Source organism: Vigna umbellata, chromosome 10, assembly GCF_029865625.1.
Source record: "Vigna umbellata cultivar VRB3 chromosome 10, Vumbellata_1.0, whole genome shotgun sequence".
Lineage (NCBI taxonomy): Eukaryota > Viridiplantae > Streptophyta > Magnoliopsida > Fabales > Fabaceae > Vigna > Vigna umbellata.
This window is the reverse complement of record NC_142174.1, coordinates 9,762,333-9,783,438: the sequence shown is the minus strand read 5'-3', so window position 1 is coordinate 9,783,438 and position 21,106 is coordinate 9,762,333. Positions and strand designations below refer to the sequence as shown.

The following is a 21,106-nucleotide window of genomic DNA, read 5'->3' as shown; positions in this document are numbered from 1 at the left end:
GTTGATCAGTGATTGTGCTGAAATATTTTCTTACAACAAATGATGACATTCACAACTCAAGTCAATTCTATGGCCTTCATTTTTAACAAAACACTAAAGTGGAAAATGTAGAAGAAACTCACTCTTAAGCAGGAGATAGTTGAAAATTTAAATGTGAATTTTAGTGATAGAAATAAGAAACTTCAGTATGATATAAGAAAAATAATGTATTAATTAATTGACTTTTTTGAGTTGAAAATGGTGTTAATTACCTAATTGAGGTAACATTTATGTAATCTCCTTAATGAATATAAAAGACTCATAAGTTACAGTATCATGGTAGTGGATGTTGTTGTGTAAAGAGAATGCTTATTGCTTTTCTCATGCGCAAAGCAATGCGACCTCCAAATGGGAACAATGTAGTAGAGTGGTTGCTATTTCATGATGACACTCACCAATCATTTCGCAAAACATGTTAAATATACAGAAAAGTCATCATGGTTGCAATGAAGTGCAGTAGCCGCACAGATCCAAATCGTTTTCTCCGACATTCTTGCCTTTCAAGTTTCACTAACTTAAACCCATAACCACTCACAACAAAGACTATCATGTCGCAAATTGTAAGGATACAGAGTATATTCTCAATTATCAGTATTTTGGTTCACATTTTAATACACAAATATGCTCTTTATTACCATTTTCACGGCCATTATCTATGATTCGACCTTTATAATCCCTAGTTAATTTAATCTTCTTCGTCATCGATTTTTTTCTGCATGCGCTCCACTTTGTTCGTTGTATTTCACTTGATTGATACTTTGTTTTCAAAGTAAAGTTTTTTTTTTAATCAGCGAAAGCAAAGGTGAAAATCAAAATAAAACACCACCCAGTTAAAAATGCTTGCATGCAAATGCATTAATTCAAGTTTGGACCGGTTTTACCACACACTAGTTTAATTTTTACTTATAAATCTTCTTCCCATGCAAGATATTGATCTATATATTTGTTGTCATGCAAGCTAATCTAATAAAGGGCCAAATAAAATTTAGCCAAAAATATGAAGACAGTCTTTGATCCACTTTCACCTTCCAAACTTGATTGCAACGAGACCCAATGGGGCCACCTTGTTCATATTAAAAAGGAGGTTTTCATCAAAAGAAATAATAATAATAATAATAATAATAATAATAAAAGAACCAACTAATTAACTTTTCCATTCTTTAAGTTCCATTCTCCATCTCCCTAGTGAAAAAGGATATATAAAGATCCCAGAGAGAAGAGAAGAGAAGAGGCTCAATTGCTCAAACCTCAGGAAAAGGAAAAGGTGATTCCTAATTACTGTGCAGAGCTTGTAGCCATGGCATTCACAGAGAAAGCTGTGGTTTTCTTGCTGATGATGATGGCAGCTTTTCATGTTTCACAGGCAGCTGTGCACAAGGTTGGGGACTCGTCTGGCTGGACCATCATTGGTAATATAGATTACAAGAAATGGGCTGCTACCAAGAATTTCCAAGTTGGTGACAGTATCAGTAAGTTCCCTCGCTCCAACTCTTTACTTATGTTCATTGGGACATAGATGAGTTCGAAATTTTCTAGGAAATGGAAAATCCTTCCTTTAACAAAACAAACCACCTTATCAAAATATTCGCTTGAAAGAACTAAAAACTGGTAATTTGTGTGATCAGTTTTTGAGTACAATGCGAAGTTCCACAACGTGATGCGAGTGACACATGCTATGTACAAGTCCTGCAATGCATCGTCCCCGTTGACAACCATGACTACTGGGAATGACACCATAAAGATAACAAATTATGGTCACCATTTCTTCCTATGTGGAATTCCTGGTCACTGCCAAGCAGGGCAGAAGGTTGATATCAACGTGGTGAAGGTATCTGCTGCAGCAGCACCAACACCAACATCAGCAATGGCATCTCCAGTTCCACCTGCTAATGTGCCAGCACCCTCTCCAAATGTTGCATCCCCATTCATTGTTGCCAAAGGAGGTGTCGGGGTCTTGACTTTGGCTATTGCTTTGGTTGCATTTCTTACTCTTTTTACCCATGCATGATTGGGATTTATACTTGTTAAGAATATGGTTTACTCGCCATTTGGATTTTTTATTTTGGACATGTCAAGATATTTCGATACTTTTTCATTGTCACGATCCTTGTAAACGTTTTCTAATGACGAGATTTTCTTTTCACGTCTGATTTTTGGATTGGTTGAGTTTAGACACTAGCTTGAATAAATATTAACCGAAAAAAATGTTTCTGTTACAAATATTAAATGAATAAATATTATATAATTTCAATCAGACACAAATATTCAGTAAAAAAGGTTTATCTCTGTTAATTAAAGGTAAAATTTTCTCCTTGTTTCAATAAAATGTTCATCCCGACGTGTTATGTGAATGAGTTTATCATTGGAATATTATATAAATATTAATAATATATTCATGTTAACATAAAAAGTAGAAATTACTGTGAAAAGTAGTTTGTTGTCAAGTGAGATCTCGTTACTGTGTACACTGTAGATCATGTTATTGTGTTTAATAAATATTTGAATTTTAAATTATAAAATATCAATTCGTGGTAACTCATACGTTAATATATTTTCCAACAAATGTTTATCCTTTTGTAGTGTTTTGTGATTGCTTCTATCATATTAATTAATTCGCATAAATTTTAACATAAAAATGAAAAATAATGATAGAACTTAAAAGATTTTAAAATTAAATACCATTTGAATGACTGAAATAAATTTTTAAATTGATTTTAATTTTATAACATTTAGTTTATAACTATTGATACACTCTTAAATTAGGCATCCGTTATAACAGATGGAAAGCGAAGAAAGGAATGACCTAAACCAAAAGAAGAAATGAAAAAGAAACACGGATCTTGAAAGACCACACTAAAGTCAACTATCATTATGTTCCCTAGTGTCTAATATACAAAATTCTAGGGCATGCTGTTTACAACCCCATTCCTAAAAATTGGTTTATCTAGCCTACTTGAACATGAATACAAAAATAATATAAATAATAAAGAATGATCTTCAAGGAAAATTGAACGCGGAAAGAACTTCGAGTAAGTTACAGGCGGCGTTAGTCAGGTATCTCATTCTGGAGCAGTCCATTTAGCAAAGGGCGCTCCACCTCTGTATTCCTTGTCGTCAATCTTTTATACTGATGTCCTATCCTGTGGAGAGAGACAACCATATGAATCCTGGTAGATTCATAATTAATCTTTCCCAAGACTACACAGTTGCACATATTTATTGCAGAAAAAATACCACTAAATATAAAGATAGATAGAGGTTTCAGTCCCATTCATCCTCTTAATGGATCTAAAAAAGTATAGCTTGATTAGAGGTTATTAATAAAAAAAAATCATGTTTCTTTTGAAGAGATAATCTCACAAAGCTGTGTCCATAACCGCGTTCACTTTCTGCAAATCGTGCACACATGGTCAACGATATATTTCGAAAAGATAATTTGAGTAAAAGATAACACTCCTGTTTTGTGCTAGGGGATCACTAAAAACAATAAACAGCATAATAGACATGCCTGCAAACCTTGACAATAAAAATAGCAATTTTGCTGACACTAAATATCAGAATAAATTTTGGAAAGGTCCACCAAAATAGAACTCAGTTTCATAGGAACCATGGTAATCCACAACAAAGAAAAACTAAGTGTTTTTAGAATTTAGAATATAAACAAATATGATAGACATAAAATATTCAAATTTAGAATTTGAATAAACAGAATAGGAGGTGTAAAGCTTCAGAGACCTTACACTAGTTGACTGAAGCTCTAACGTATTCACATTTTTATTGTCCTGTCAAATTACAGAGTACAATAAGTTTAAAGATAAATTTATGCAGGTTCAACTCCAATACACCAAAAGATTGAACAGTTACTAAGATTACCTCAATCAACAAATCTTTTCTCGTTATCAAACCAAGCACACGAGATGGTCGAGGAACAACAAATAAATGCCTTAGACCAAGTTGACGGAAAAGATTGTATACCTGTTTTCATCAGTCAGACATCATGGTCATCTGACTACCAAAATGGATAATGGAAATGAAAAAAGATTATTTAATTCACTTTGGATGACACACCTTTGTCAAAGACATATCTTCTGGTACAATATACGGTGAGGGATTCAAAAATGGAGCAAGATCAATGTACATTTCTAAGTCATCTGAACTTAGATGTATATCCTCAATACATATTCCTTTACTAGAAACAGGCTTTGCAAATTCACCAGAATCATGCCTGGAAGTTAAGGAATCATAAACAGGGCATCATACAGATGTAAAACACCTAACCGACAATTCACAAGAAACCTTACCTAATTGATCTGGCCCCACCTCGAGAATCCGAGGGTAAAGGGCTATGCTGGAAATCAACCTTTGACTGAAGAATTACCAATAGATGACTGCATAGAATAAAAGCATAAAGAAGCTTGAGTTTTCAAGAGATGCAAGCTTTAACCTCAAGTTGCAACCAAAATGATAGAGTATATAAAGTTTCTTATCTCATTTTTCTCACCTACGAAGCACTAACCCAATAACAAGTGGTTCTCCACTTCTTGTGTGATCAATCACCTTGCATAGTAAATTGTGAAATACAACTAAGAAAATGTAAGGAATAATGTTCAAGTCAAGATTAGTACAAGATTTATACATACTGGAAAACCATTGTGTTTATTGCTCCGCAGAATGGAGACCACATCTGAAACCTTAACAACACGGGGGAAAGAGACCACCTTCAATAGACAGATTTAAGCATACATTAGCGCCCAAAGGAATAGCTACAGTTAAAAGCATGTGAAACATAGTTTACCGGTGACAGCCTCATTTTTCATAAATGTTAACCAATAAAGGCAACATTACCACCTCAACTAGCACCCACTGGTTTTAGGTTGTATCCACTCTCATAATTTAATGCTTATATATTCAATTAGAGTTTTATTTTTTAATTCCCTCCTCCTTCCCTCTTTTACGTGCCAAACGAGAAGAAATAAAATATTCCAATCTGCCTTTACACAACACAACTCGGCCTTTGGTTATAATAGAATGCATCCAGAACAGCCAGTAATTCAACTAGGCTTTAAACTTGGATGACCCTAACCTGTTCTTCGTTCCAAACTATTTCACCACTTGGAAACACTGAAAGAAAAAGTTAACATAAATTGGACAACTGCTAACAAGAATTGAGGAGCAATTTGCATTCATCTTTCCCCTCCCACTACTAGAAAACTTCCATCAAAACACAACTTAATTAGACAACAACTGTTAATCTATATCCAACTTCTTAACTAATACAGCAACACACACTCAGTGAATATGCACTTTCTTATATAATTTTTTAAAATTATATTTACCCTTCCACTCCCACAGGCTTCCTTTGCTGTCATATTCCGCATCTCATATTTAGGCCTTGATTCCAGTAACGGAATGCCCCTCAATTGAGCCTGCTCCTCATAGATACCTTCGTTAAAAGCATCACCAACAGCCTGTAATAGAAAAGCTTAGTGCATTGTCTAGTAATTTTTCTTTATAGCAGGGAGTTTTGACATGCATACCTTTGATATAAGAAGAACAAGCATTATAAGAGGTAAAAATTTTAAGTTATTTGAAATTTCAACCATAATCACACATAGAGACACTGTCATCCGCATTGAGCCTCCAAGAAAAGATGCAGCTCCCAGCAAAGCATACCTGAAGATAAGAAAATATCAAGTGTAAATTTCTATTAAAATACAACTAAACATGACTGTCATAGGACCCACGATGGAAGAATAGAAGGAAATAGGGCAAAATAGATAGAGTTGGTTAATTGTGGTTACAGAATTCAATGGGTTGTTAGGTTCAGTCTCATGCTGTGTCATTGAGAACAGAGCAATAAATCTATTATAAAAAGGGGAATCCTTTGTAAAGCGCAAGCCCCTGGAAGAACTCAATAGGTGTCCTTCACGGCATCGATGTCCTTCAAGGCATCGATGTCCAATATGTCGGTCAACTCTTCAAATGGAGAATAAATTTTCCTTGAGACATCATAAACAAGGAGGAGGAGAGCATGTATCTATCACCCAGAAAACGGGATAGAAGATTGATCAATTGATAAAATAGATGTCTTCTAACAATAAAACCAATTCATATGTATAATAACGAAGCAACCTATATCTTTGTCACCATGAATTCGAACAAAAGCAATGAGTAAACTCACGTTCCCTCTTCAATGTTGAGCTTTCTGTAATATTTTACAACGAACATGCCAACAAGACGCCCATATGTTGATCCTATCATTATACCAGGAACAAATTGACCAGCTGGCACAGCAGTACCAAACGTGACCACTGCTAAGGCATAAAACATAACCTACAAGACAATAGAAATAATACTTACAATATAAACATGTAAAGCATCACAAGTTCCAAGTGACAACTTTTTCTAATATAGGAATATGAAGATAAATCAACTGCAATTCCTGTAGCAAGTTTGATGGACAGAACCTCCCTGAGGAGGGGAAACCATCCATTTTTTGTGCATTATAATCAGAAGAAAACGCATATTTACAAACCCTTTTGGAAAAACCATACCTACATACGAAATATTTTAATTACTTTCAGTTATTGGTTCCTATCAACTTCTACCCACTGTATTCTTACTAGAAACTTACATGCATGGCTACGTAAAGATACTAGAATATACAAAAGTCCAAGTTTGCTATAATTATAACATTGAAAATATCACAAAACTAGTGTTTGATGTATGCAAAATCCAAATCAGAAAGCAAGAATGCAATACCAAAAAGGTTAATAAACTTTGGGAACTGTACTCATTTATTGTTTTTGCACTAAACAAATTCCTTATGGCATCATCCTGAAACAAGAGTAGTAAATTAATGTAATGTAATAAGAAAAGAAAAACAAAGTAGAAAACCAGTTCATTCAAAACCTGTGTATTGAAGAAAATAGTTGCAAGATCATTGTATTCGTTGTCTTTGCTACAATAAAACTGCAAAACACAAGGAATAGAACAGAATCAAGACACAGAAGTAATTAAAACAAAATGAGGCATCTCAAATGTCGCTAGAAAGGAATTAAAGCCTTTTATTTTTTATTTTAGTTGAGCCTCTTCACGTTAACTGCTTTCTTTAGCTTTTCGTCAAAGGACTCTAATTTTATTTTGTCTAATAAATTTGTTCTTTTATAAAAAAGAAAAGAAGACTACATGAGATATGATTTATCACAATAAGAAGCAAAAGCAAAGTGCTTCAGCAGTGTTTTAATTTCTCATTCCCTCCCACTTAGGTAGCACTGAAAACATGTTTGTTTTGTAAGAAGGAAAGAACTGGGTGAGAAATAGATGAAAAATAAAGTGAAAATAAATGTGAAGATTAGGATATAGATAATTAAAATGCAGTAAAAACAAAATAAATATGAAGATAAAGCACATCAAAGAAACTCTATAGAACAAGGCTCTTACGTTTACATAATTCCCATACATTCCAGGAGGTCGAGGACATTCAATACCAGATGCGGGATCAGATTCAGGGCAAGGAGTACATTTTCTTAGAAGTGGCAAGCCAAATGAAATCACTGACGTTAAAATGGATACAAGGCATGCTTCAATAATCTGCAATTTAGAGGAAAGGGGGAATGAGTGAAAAGAAAATAGATGAGAAAAGAAAACGTACCAAAGGAAGAAAAACAAAAAATATTATTGAATATTGACCACCCTATTGATTTTTCTGTATTTTACAAAACCATAGAAGATAACAATCAGATCAAAATCAACAGCATACCTTGACCCTGTTCCCTTTCATGTGAAGATGATTTCGTCGCCAAGTGGTAATATAAAGAGTAAGCTGGTTGAATAAAGCTCCTACAAATTATTGATACTATATTAACAAAATCGAACAATATCCAAGTAAACCCACAGTACAGATGAAGCCCAAAATAAAGGAAAAAATTACTACCTAGTAGACCTCCAATAACCCCAATAATAGCCATTGGAAATAACTCTGCAAAGGAATAATCCTCTTGGCCACTAAAAACAAAAACAGTCAAGAAGGGGAAGGAAGAAAACAAATATCTGACTATTCAACTGACAGTGAAAAAGGTGATAGCTTAGATCTTAACTCTGATATATCCCATATTATAAATCCACCGGACCCAAAATGTCCACATTTTCCACTCTTACACCATCCCATTGCAGCTCGAACCACAACAGCCACAACAGCAGAAGTGAAGAAGACCCGCCACATTAGTTGACTCCTCCACCTACAACAGCACATGAACAAATTATTAGGTATAAAAGCAATAAACAAATATAAGAACAGACATTACTTCCTTTATTGCACATATCTCTAAGAAAACAGAATCTTTGATCAAGAATTAAAATTTATACCAAGATGTAACCTCTTCCAAAGCAAACAACACACCACCAACTGGAGCTCTAAATGCAGCAGCAACTCCAGCAGCACATCCACAGGTTACCTTTAAAGATATCAATGAAATTATAAATGAGCATTTCTTCTTTCACATTTAGGATTGGAGCAGATTATATGAAACGGAGATCATTGTGTTTTTGGTAAAGGTGTGGGTAATCATGGAATACTATATACAAAAAGTAGGTTATCTCCTTTAATTGGATAACATTTATAAAAACTAGACTAATAGGAACAAAGTGGTTTACAAGATCACGGCGATCCCGGTCACTTCTGAACACTTGAAACCACCTCGAATTTATATGATACTTGGTAGATCCACCCTGTTTAAGGACATCAAAGGTTATCTTATTAAGTTTCTTGCTTGCAAGCATATGCATAAACACACAATAAAAATCACAAAACATTATGAAGTCAAAAAAAAAAAAATTGACAATTCAAAATATCTGGATTAGAAAATATCTTTATTTAAATTTTAAAATAAAACTTGATTATACGAATCTATATTTCACTTTTTTTTTCTCTATATTTTGATCAAGAGATTAAAAAGTCCTACATAAAGGTTCATTGTTTGACAAACTGCCCAAAGTAAAAAAGATTGAAACTCGGTGGTGTTTGTCTTAGAACATACAAAAGACACAGAAAACTGCCAATTAGGTTCAGAGTTGTGGCTCTTCTCCCTTTCAAACCCACTAACAAGAGCAAGCACAGCTTGAGTGGAACAGAAGATGTAGATCTAGCTAGAGTACTGTCTGATTTGCTTGCTCTCATGGCCAAATTATTTGAGTTTTTGTCTACAAAATTTGTCACTCCGACCACAATGACCAAGTGCAAAGTGATGGCCTTTGGATGACAACACATAACAACCAACTGTGGAAGAATAGCACGATTTTCCACAAGATGTAATTAAACAATTTGCATAATTCACGCTCCAAACTGATATAACCAACTATTTACATCGTCAAGCTGAAGAACCACCACTTATCATGAATCTCTTATGAGACTGATAACTATGTTACCGATACAGGAAGAATTAAACTTCTTTCTGCATGTGTTCAGAGAGTTCAAACATAAATAAGATGGACCAATCATTAAATCAGGCCAGCCCGATCAATACCTCCAAGCTGGAATTGGGCTAGCCTGATGATTTTTGGACTAAAACTAGTCCAATCACTAATTTCTGGCTGAAGTTGACACACCCTGATACGTTCATTATATTATAAGAGAAAGGAATAGCCATGGCTATGGTAATGCACAGAGGACTTGATTGGAAAATGCTTAGTACGAAGCAAAGATCATTTAAATGATATATTAAAATATAACAGACACTTCAGCTCGTATTGATGTCACATTTTAGTCTCATAACTATTTAGATTAAATAGAGTATTGATAAAGAGATACTTGTAAGGTCTCGCGCATGTATTCACTGAATGGACAGAATTTAACACACTATACAGATACTAGCACATCTGAGTAGTAAGTACTTACTTGTCCAAGCAAAGAAGCAATACAAGCACCAGTATGAACAAGAGGACCTTCTTTACCCAAGGCAAGGCCTCCACCCACAGAACCAATGCTTCCAAATATCTGTGGCACGAAATTAGAACTCACAAGTTAGACAGACAAACATTTCTAGAGGACTCCCTCAACCCCTCCGCAAAAAAAAAAATGAAGAGGTAATCCATCACACCTTTCCAACTAAAGTTCTGAAAAGAAGGATGCCGGGAGCATCAACTCCTGAACATTAATGAGAATTAGCACTCTAAGTGTACTGGGAATCTTACAGGATCAACATCCAACTCAAATTTTAAAACCTCGGGAGAGTTTATCTCACCGTTCAAGTAACCCTTGATTTCAGGAATACCAGATCCAGCAGCTGCTGGTGCAAATTGAGTGATAATATATACAGAAGAATACACCAAAGCCAAGTTGAACAGAACATACACAACGAATCCAGCAATATATGACTTCTGAATTATATCAAATGTCGCCGAAAACTTCCAGCCAGCAAAATTTTCAACAGCAATGTTGATGAAAACAGCAGCAAGTCCTGTACCTGCAAGGAATCAAAGAAAAGAACGTATAAAGAAATTCTGAAAGTGCTATAAGGGTGGTATAGAGATAAATGCAAGGTGAGAACCAAACTAAAGTCGTGTTCAATAAAATTGGAAAGTTCAACACCAAAAGTCACCAAATTCTCAGTGGTGAAAATTTAGTCTTATAGGTGCTAAGGGAAACTAGTCGCAATAAACAATTTAAATCATTGTCTGCGAAAGAGTTATAGGACCTCTTCAGTCAGACATTTTCACAGCTGAAAATTTTCAGCACTCAGTAAGTAGAGCTTTAAAAAGTTCAAACTCAGGCTTCGAGTTCACATCTTAGCTTACAACCTAAATGAGCTATAATTTTATAACACTTCCGCTAATGCTTGCCTGCAAATTAAATAGTTCGCTATTCAGAAAAAAAAAAGTAAAGCACCGTACAAATGCCAATGAGCAAGGCGAAGAACCATTTCACCACAAGCAAATAGCTCACGTACAGCTTCCCTCGCTGCGCCTAAAAATAAAAAAGCACAGCAGAATATCATTTCATAATGAAGAAGCATTATAATTGAGAAGATCAATCGATCAGAATAATAGTTAAAAGAGAAGAGCAAAACCTGCTCCTCACGGTAAGCAAAATTCTCTATAACTTCATAGTCAAGGCTCTCAACACCGCCTCCGTCGTTCTTCTTGATGATGCCAACGGCGTCGTCGAGCAGCTGCGATTCATCAGAATTAGGAATCCGCGACCAAACGAGCCTCGCCGTTTCGATGCCGTTCTGGAAATGATTCGCCAGCATCGTCGGTCGATCGGAACCGAAACTCAAAACCTAAAAAACAATTCCAAAACCCGCGCGTGGTTTTGTTCCGATATATATATTACGGTAGATTCAGTCGCGCATCGGTAGCGGATCAGCAATTCATGGAGTGCGAATCAGCAGTGTCGTAGGCTACTCTCTTTCTTCACTGCTGTTCCGTCCTTTTCCCTTTCAAAGGTGCGTTCGTTCGTTATTGTCCTCACTTTGTATTTTGGTGTACCCAATTTCTCAAGTTAGAGGGAGCACTGAATAATTTTCCAATACGGATACGCCTACGTTACGGAGTTTTGAGTTCGTTGGTCGAGAACACATATAAATGCTATGAACGGTTGGTAGTTCTCGTATTCTGAGGGGCCGCTTACTTAATCACGTGCTTGATACGGAGTTCTGAAGCAGTAAATGAGTCCTCTTCTGTTGACAGGTTAAGATTTTATTATTTTATTAACTAAGTAAGTAAGTAATTAATTAGTTTAATTAATTAATTAGTTGGGCTATGATTAAATTTAAAATAGATGCAACTTTTACGTGCTGCAGATGATGGACGTTAGTGCGTGGTTCACAGCCTGGAATGCGTCACTGTTATTTTTTATCACGTTGTGTATCTTGAAGACAAATTCTCAAAAATGGCTTCAATGGAGGGTGGGATTTATAGATTTTAGTTTTTAAAACATAATTGAAATGAAAAAAATATAAAAAGCTATCAAATTGAAATGTATTAAAATGCAAAAACTTAGTCAATATGTGGATCACATTGCTCATAACCTACCTAATAATTCTCATCGCAATCGCCTTAATAATATCATTTGGAGCATCATTTAGTATGTTTAAAATACAAGTGCATCGGACCAGTTTTTTTTTTTTTTTTAAAAAAATAACGTGTTGTGTGTTTCATTTTCGAGTTATTTACCCTTATCAATAAACTTATTTATCTTGTGTTTCATGCTTATACTCAGATTAATATTTATTTATATGTTTTATTATGCTAATAGATATATACTAGACTTGTTTAACAAGTGTTTTGATACATTCTTTTTTATTTTATTTTTTTATTTATTTAATTAATTAATAAAATAATTTATTTAATTTATTTTGTTATATTTATATATGAATAGACTTATATTATTAAATTTGTTTAATTTTTTTCATGCTAACCTACTCAGCATAAATAGATTTGTCTAATATATATTTTAATACTCATTTAATATATTTTTTTTATATTCGTTTGATTAATAAACAATATGACTCCTCTAATATATTTTTTATATACAGACTCATTTAATATATATTAGTATAATTATTTATTTTTTGTGTACGAACATAATTATCTCACATATATTTTAAATTCTTCTAAATACTAGTCATTCTTTACCATAATAAATATGTTGCAAATATGTCCCAAAAAGTTTTTAATAAATTAAAATGTGTGTACACACGTTTAAAACACTACTAATTTATTTATTTTAAAAATCAACTTATTTTAAAAATAATTTTTAAGAATGTAATATGGATTATAGTATATATTTTAAATTTATTATTTAAAATAAATTAACGTAAGATATTCTATTTTTTTATAATGATTGAATATATATATATATATATATATATATATATTATAACTTAATATAAATATTTTATTGTTAATAGTTTTTCTTAAGATAAAATTATTATTATTATTTTTAAATGATAGTATTTTACAAAATAAAATTAAAATATATTTTTTTAATTTGATTTTATAATTGACTAAGAAATGAAATAAAAGAAAAAAAAATAGTATAGAAAAAAATAATCAATATCATAAAAATATCAAATGACAAAAAAAAGTTAACCATTAAAACATTTATCAAGAAAATAAACATGTATAGAAATGTACCATCTTTAAGGTCTTTTTTTATTATATTATAAGAGATATTGAATATTTGTTTAAATTTTACATAGATAATATATAATAGACAACTAATTAACAATATAAATTCCTGTAAATGTAAAAATAAAATAAATACAAATAAAAAGATAGAAAAACTAAAATCGTGTGTGTTAATCATCAGTGTTGTAAAACGTAATGGTAGCTTTCAAAATACATTTTCCTCTTGAAATTGTCCTTCAGCAATCTGATTATCTCATTTTTGTAAAAATTTTAAAATTTATTCATTTTGGTTAATTTGAAAAAGAATTTCACTAGTTTTCCGCAGGATAAAAGTTTAATTTAGGAACATAACTTGTGTACTTTCAAATTTAAGAATTTTGGTATGCATGATTGCAAAGCAGTGACATTGACAACGTTGTTGGTAACTAACTTGGTATATACACAGGCTATCGACAAATCAACTAAATTACACAGGATGGACCACATATTCATGTTGAACATAAACAGTAGAGACATTCTATGATGGTTTCCTTCATAGACATTCTATGATGGTTTCCTTCATAGACATTCTTTTGAAACACAACACAGCACCATACTCTACTCTGTACATGAAAGCCACTATTATAACCATCTCCTTTATAAATTTAAACGAGTTCCATTAGTTGCTGCGAGATATCTGCACAAAAGTGAGAAACACTGTTAACTAATAAGCATGCCTAATCATAACTTCACCCAGAATTTTTTGACAAAATGATTTGGCATGACTGTTAACTTAAGTGGTTCTAGCACTTTATTCCGTCTAATAACTACCGTTGAATATGGGAAATTCCTGTCATAATTTTGGAAATTTATACATTAATCTAAATTATGGAAGTCCAATCAGATTTCTAACACCACCCTTTTGAAAAGCTACAAAGTACAAACCTACATTTTAGATTTCAGGTTTCAAGTGATTAGATTAAACCAAATTATTAAAAGAAACAGTGAATTAAGAAAGAGATTAACATGACATCAGACACTGTTATTTCAAAAAAAATCAATTGCTGCAATATAGTGACGAAATTGCTCCTTCTCCTCTCGCGAAAATCAACCACACTCCACTTATCCATTACTGATGAACAACTTTAGAAATCAAAACAGTATAAATTAACGATAATAGAAAAGGGAGAGAAGGAAGGAAGGGGGAAGAGGTTGCAGAGTACCCCGTATAATGGATGGTGTTGCCCCAAACTCCTGCCATATATTGTGGTTAGCGGTAAGATCAATTTTCAGAAACTTTGAAGCAAGATACGCAGCTCCAGCAGCAATATGGTGGGGTTTATACTGAAGCCATAGAGAGCTCTGAAGACTGCAAAACAACATTTTTCAGCTTCAGAAAATCACACTAGACACCTGCGTTCTGCAAACATCTCTTAACATACATTCAGAGATATGCAAATAGTAAACTATCAGAAGCAACAAGAACAGAATATTCTTGTAAAACTTTTCACACATGTTTTCACCATATCTGAGATCATGCAAACTATTGAAATAAGAAACAAAAGTTAGATAAGACGTACAAAATTGAACATTGATTCCAACTGCAAAACACAAATTTACTTACTTTTCCTTACCAACAAGGCAGCAACTCACGAAGAATATTATTCCAAGAATCTCTGCACAATTGCTGATAGAGTACCCAACTATAGCATTATCTTATACTCATTTAGAGAATTATTCAGATTTCCAGGCCAAACATGCTGTAGGGGCTTTAAACTCCAGAAATCTATGTAATTAAAATCAGAATGCATACACAGGGTGCTGCACGTTGCAAACAATTGAATCATTCAAAGGTAATATGCCAATGCAACATCTTCTGCTCTACATTTGGATCTGGACAGCCTTGCTAATATGGGAATCAGAATGCTTGTGATGAATGCATCCTATTCTGCACTACTGATTAACTCACTAAATCATCTACCACTGTCCATATTGTAGGTGCAAATTGTAAGTTTAAGCCAGATTACACAATTCAGAACATCAAAAAAAGGAAGGACAATTTGATTTATCCTTTCCCAACCGAAAGCAAAGTAGATTAGAAATATATTCATGATAATTTTAGTGCAAACCTGCAGCTAATCGTGGATAAATAAGTTTACCTCTGAGTAATCTCAAGATAGAAATTAATATAAAAAGATAAAATCCAACTCCGGAATGGAACCTTCCTTGACAACTTAAGTCACTAAAGCTTCAATGTACATTACAAATAGCAAGATGTGAAACAGTGTGAAAAATGAAAGAAGAACGGGACAACATCTTCAAAACAAACTCCAAATCTACAATGTGAATCGTGAATTGTGGAAGTTAAAGTGAAAAATAAAACTTAAATAAGATAAGTTGGCTGCAACATGCATTTCCAGATTTATAAGGAAATGGACATCTCATTGTGAACATTACATGTATTTCATGAAAAATTAGTGCTGGAATAGGAGGATGGTTTTCGAAAGCCATGGCTAAGGATCCAAGAACTCTCGAAATCATATTAAGGGATGAACAGAGAAAAATATAAAGAGGGTAATTTTGTATTGATTATACTGAATTTGTAGAAGTGACGAGCTTATGTTTACAGCAACTATATACAGCCTGCAGAAGTTTGTCTAACTCACCATGTCAGTTATAACAACAACCTGACAAATTTCCTTAATTGATAGTGTTAGGAATTTAGGCTTTTAGAATCCAAAGGTAATATGTATACGTATAACCTAACAGCTCTCCATTTAAGGTTTTCAACATAAATACTTTCTGCACCAGCCCGGGTTCATCTAAAGTAAGATTTAATCAAAACCATGGGCATACTTCCTGCAGCAGCCTGGGTTCATCTAAAGTAGATTTAATCAAAACCATGGACAACAATTGCCCAACTATTGAAAGTTAATCCCACGATAACTTTAAACTAAAAGCTTATTGCTCAAAGAAGGTGAAATTATAGGTTCTGGGTGACAAGATTCTATTGTTTTGTTTCCAATTGATTTCTATAATAACCGGCAACCGGTTCCCATGTACTATTGCAAATGATGGCCAGTTACACCTTCAAATGCGCATTTCCATAATAATCTTAATGACTAGTCTTAATGTCAAAAAACAGTGAGATTACATGTTTTGATCAGATAGAAAATCCAAAAGCCGACATTAACAAGAACAGGGTATCAAAGTGTGCTAAAAAAATAGTCAGGTCTAAATCAAAAATGAAATTCTCAAATGTTTCAACATATATTATCCAAACGTAAAACACCCTTGAGAAGGAAATAATCCGAGTGAGTAACCAAAAATTCAACGTGGCTAAAAATGAAGGCGATAGAGACACCTTGCACAAACTCAAAGATGAACCCTCCAAAATAATAAAGGAAACAGTTTAAAACAAGAGGATTTTATCAGCATATTCAAACTCAAAAAATAGTTTCGTAAAAATCAACTAATCATTTAACAAAGCAGGTTGAAAGAAATAAACAAAAAACTAAGACCAGAGGAGGAAACATAGAAAGCAACCCAGTACATGAGACTCCCATAGTAGGGGCTAGGGAAGGGTGTATACATGAAACATTACTCCAGTAAAGCGGAGATAATCTCCAAGGTACCATTTTGAAAAATTATATGCTTTCATTTTTTCTTCTGTTTATTATATTTAAAGTGCAAAGACAACCTATTTGACCTCATTAAAAAGATAATATTTTCTCATAAAAAAGGTAACCTATTTGGCTGAAGTTATCAGAATAACGAACCCACAAAGCGTGGAGGGTTTGTCAGAGGAATAGTAGTAGCTATCTTGGGCTGCCAAAAGAAAAGTTTCTTAAAACTTATTTGGATAAAATTATCCGTAAGCATTTTTAAAAGAAGAAAACAAAAAGGAAAAAACAAATAAACTTCTCTGTAATTAGTTAATGTAGAAATTAAAAGTAGATTTTTGGAGAAACTAACATAAGAGAAGTTTTACAAGTAAGCATATGCATAAATAAATTCTAACATACGATGTTTGTTGTGAAGTTAATTTCATTTTCTTTCCAATTATATTTGGTAAGAAGTACTTGAGCAAAAGGTTATCCAAATTCGTCATCAAGAAAATATCCATTATGTTTTTCAGGCAATTGCTATGTGTTACATCATTATTCGAACCAAGTCAAACCAATAAAAATGGTGTCTAAAGAGGACATCGGGTTGAAACAATACATACACATGCAAACCAAAACAGACTGAAGGAAATGGAGTTCTATACGTATTTGATGGGTTATCTGCACCCAAAATCCAGCAAGTCTATTAGGCTTATGGCTTAAAAAGGAGAGAAAAAACAGTCCTGGAGAGTAGTTTGTTACTGAAGAAAATTGATGTATAAGGGGAGTCACATAGGATCGGGTCATCTGTATTTGTGGCTTACAACTTGGGCTATGTATCTCCATAGCACGGAGCTCTTTATTTTCCCTAATTTCTCTTTTCTTTTCATCAATAAAATATATTCTCCCAGCTAGATACCGTCTGATCCTATAATTTGGTGTTTTCATTAAGATGCAGCTGTGAGGGAGAATCTATTGTGTGCAAACTTGTATGGATTCTCAATGAATTGACACTTTAGACACTCATGTGACAACTGTTGAATACACTCTCAATCAGGAGGAAGTACTGGTCATAATCATTATTTGACACAGAAGGAACATAAGGTACAGCTCAATGATCACTCAGCTAAGCTGGGTTCCTTGCTGACCAGCATTGAGGATATTAGGAAGTCCTCTGGCATACATTTCAAGGTTTCACAAGGATTACAGTGCCAACAGAATAATTTGTATTCCTCATCAGTCAGCTCAGGTGTCATCAATGGTTGCTCCAAATACCTGTTTTGTCTCTTGGTAAGTTGAACTTCCTCCTTCCTGTGCAGAAATGTATTTTGTTGTGCAAGAGACACCACAAAAGCTGTTACTACGACTGGCAAAAATATGGATGGAGAGATTGAGGGAATGACATGGCTTTGTTCAAGCTGATGAATGAGGCAGAACAAGAATTGGACAGGGAAAGGCTCAGATGAGCTCCTTTTGACTAATATGGTAATCATCATACAGGGAACCTGTTCTTGAAATCAAAGGGATTTTTCCAGTATGAAACAGGGAATATACGTGGACAAGTTTGAGATGCTTGCCGCTCAAATAAATGACACTTGAATTTGATTGTTGGCTTGGGCACAGATAACCCATTAGTAACAGTACGTTCTTGGTTCACAAAATGAGCAGACAAGCAAACATACTTCTGCGATTGCAGAAAGTATACGACTAACAAATATGAAAACTCACCCTTTGCTGATCAAGTTCAATGCCAGATTCACCAAAATGGTCTTTGATGGGCCTAATTTGTCAAGGATAGATGTAAGAGGTGCATATGGATGCTGCACATTGAGTTCAAAATTTAGAGTAGTAAGCAGCAATAGCTCAGCCTCAAGCACCCGGTCATGATACTTTTCGAACCAATCCTGAAAAACAAATCAAGTCAACATGAGTGAAAACTAAGCCTAAACTTATTTCAAGGAAGAACCTACCCAAGATTCTTTCGTAATGGAGATTATTTTAGAAGCCTCCAAGAAAAATGTTGACTGACTTGAAGTAACATGCTGCTTAAATGACACACTATGCCTCTAAAATTTTATTGAAGATCAGCAATCATATCCATGAGTAACAGACGTAAATGATATATTCACATGAAATTCATAAAGATTGTAATTATTTTTCCTTTGTCTCCTACCAGCATGTTACCAAAAGAAGTGAGGAAATGTGCATATTTTGAAGTCTACTCACAAGAGGAAGCAGATAACACAGCAAAGTAAAATCTTTTTTATATAAGATTTCACTGGATGCTCGCAACACACTATTCAAAGGGCATGGTGTATCCTCTGACTTTCCAGCAAGAAAAAGGGCAGCAGTAGAAATTAACTGTGGCAGAACACAATCAAAATTAATCAAACCATATATTGACCATAGAGTCGCAACTTGGAAAAACAAATGTCAATGCATATTTGTTTAGATTAAATAAATAATATAAAATATTTCATGGAAATTATCCCATCAGAATATTTTCTATCTGAACTTTTTTTCAATTTATAACAGTGTCTTCTGCTATATAATTTTTTACAAAAAAAAATATTACTCATTCTATCAAATAAGTCTTATACTACTAATGACAGTTGGAAAAAAAATATTTTTTATACAAATATGAATTGAAATACTACAGTAAATATTTAGATGATGGCATTTCTCTAAAATAAATGTATGATGGAATCTTATTAACCAATAATAACTTGAGTCTTAAATTCTTTCCTGCAATTAAAAATGTGTTCTTTGATGCTAATTTGATACTAATTTTATATGTTGTACCACATTCTAGTCAAGTCTTATCTAAAATTTGTCAATTCCTGTGTCCGTGTTGTATTATATTTCTCTTATCCATACTTTCAAAAGAAAATCCATGATAAAACTTGTGCACTTCTTGAAGTATGACAAATTCCATTAACATTGGTAGTTTTTCTGTGATCGTGAAGCAATTAGTAAGAAATGAAGCAGGTACTCAAAGCTAGAGGGTAATTAGACTAACAAATCTGTCATGGCAAGCATGAGATCTTCGAACAAAAAAACGGTGGCACAGAACCATGGCTGTCCCGATGGTAGTTTGAGGCCTACAAAGGAACATATCAAACAAACTTTACACAGGTATAAGACAAATAATCAATTTTTAACCGCAGGTAATAATATCATAAACATATATCCAGTAATTTTATGATGTTAGTTGTTTTAAAAACAACACGAAGTATGCGACCTGCAATGTGAATCTTACAAGTTAAGCCACATCCCAAGATTTTGAATGAAGGCACAGTAGGAGTAGCGCAAGTGTGTCTCGTGAAGTACATCAATACCATCTTTTCTTGATGGAGAACATCTATCAATCTCATCCCTTGACATAAACACCGGCTCTTTATCTTCAAATATAGAACAATCAAGCTTGCATATAGGTGATATCGAAGCATCGACATTGGACCTTGAAGGAGGTTCTTGAAAGTTAACGGAGGTAGTAGGAATATTGCTGTGGACAGTGGAAGGAAGATAGTGTTTCTTGTTGTTTTCCCAACTAGGAGTTGAATGTTTTCTCCTTTTCAAAGATGAAGGCACAGCATCGTGCTGAACATAGTTACCGTAATCAAAGTTGTGAACATTAGCAAAGAAACCATGTTCTGCCCAGTAGTGATTACGAATGTCATAATTCCCATGATGATAGTTGATCCTGCTTCGCTTCCGGTTGCCATGGTTGTTGTTTCCATCAAAGGTGGGACAATAACCACCATGTTGATATCCTTGTGCTTGCAAATTCCTTCCAAAAGACATAATTCCTGCAAAACCACTATAATCACCTGTTTATTGATGAAGACTGGTTTCATTTTACAAATCTCTTCATATTTATTATATTCTACAATAAGCGACCTCTGGAATCAAATTCCGATTCCATCATTCCTATGCCATAATGCCACCAACGAAATTTCAATAATTTAGAGTCCAGACCGAAAACAAAAAGTTCAGAGACTGAACATCAATATGTCTTCCCAATCTTATATCACAAAACTCATAACATAAAATTCCTGAATGAAAGCATCAAATGGCACAGAGGACCAAAAATCGTAGAATTAGACGGTGGAAATATTATCACCGTTCATATCTTGTAGAATGTAAGTGAAGAAAAAACGATGAAAAAAATCCAAGATCATAAATGAGAATGGGTGAAGATGTACCTGAATGAGCAGAAGAACAAATCTGAGAATATTACTACGAAATAAAAGTTTGGAAATTGGAATTGGAATGAAAATTCAGAGTAATAAGAGAGATTGAACAAAGAACAGCTTGCCCTGCGCCTCTTAGCAATTTGAAGACGAAGGGCA

At 33.7% G+C, this 21,106-nt stretch overlaps 3 protein-coding genes across 6 annotated transcripts; 1 reads left to right on the top strand and 2 right to left on the bottom strand.

Annotated features, from left to right (window-relative positions):
* Positions 1-1,241: 1,241 nt before the first annotated feature.
* LOC124848190 (Cupredoxin superfamily protein) lies at positions 1,242-2,193 on the top strand. The gene is made up of 2 exons (XM_047325834.2): positions 1,242-1,508; positions 1,665-2,193. The coding sequence occupies exons 1-2, from the start codon at positions 1,337-1,339 to the stop codon at positions 2,045-2,047; spliced, it is 555 nt and encodes a 184-aa protein (XP_047181790.1). The 5' UTR covers positions 1,242-1,336; the 3' UTR covers positions 2,048-2,193.
* A 667-nt stretch (positions 2,194-2,860) lies between these two features.
* CLC-D (chloride channel D) lies at positions 2,861-11,591 on the bottom strand. Its single transcript, XM_047325828.2, has 23 exons — positions 11,106-11,591; positions 10,930-11,002; positions 10,281-10,502; positions 10,137-10,183; positions 9,935-10,033; positions 8,695-8,769; positions 8,407-8,495; positions 8,139-8,279; positions 7,976-8,046; positions 7,802-7,881; positions 7,483-7,632; positions 6,952-7,011; positions 6,802-6,876; positions 6,221-6,372; positions 5,577-5,712; positions 5,376-5,507; positions 4,680-4,757; positions 4,541-4,596; positions 4,341-4,427; positions 4,108-4,264; positions 3,913-4,014; positions 3,775-3,821; positions 2,861-3,179 (listed from the first exon to the last, which is right to left on the bottom strand). Exons 1-23 carry the CDS (start codon positions 11,286-11,288, stop codon positions 3,086-3,088), a joined length of 2,406 nt encoding a protein of 801 aa, XP_047181784.1. The 5' UTR covers positions 11,289-11,591; the 3' UTR covers positions 2,861-3,085.
* Positions 11,592-13,537: 1,946 nt separating this feature from the next.
* On the bottom strand, positions 13,538-21,106 carry LOC124848186 (cyclin-T1-3-like). 4 transcript variants are annotated; one of them, XM_088100780.1, is made up of 7 exons: positions 20,960-21,106; positions 20,014-20,574; positions 19,774-19,855; positions 18,981-19,115; positions 18,483-18,658; positions 14,373-14,518; positions 13,538-13,846 (listed from the first exon to the last, which is right to left on the bottom strand). In XM_088100780.1, the coding sequence occupies exons 2-7, from the start codon at positions 20,556-20,558 to the stop codon at positions 13,815-13,817; spliced, it is 1,116 nt and encodes a 371-aa protein (XP_087956906.1). In that variant the 5' UTR covers positions 20,559-20,574; positions 20,960-21,106; the 3' UTR covers positions 13,538-13,814. The 4 variants fall into 4 exon arrangements, 3 of the variants coding, with proteins under 3 accessions (XP_087956906.1, XP_087956904.1, XP_087956905.1); XM_088100778.1 differs by having other exon boundaries at positions 20,014-20,563; positions 20,960-21,096; XR_015782667.1 differs by lacking the exon at positions 13,538-13,846 and adding an exon at positions 14,774-15,132 and having other exon boundaries at positions 14,378-14,518; positions 20,960-21,087.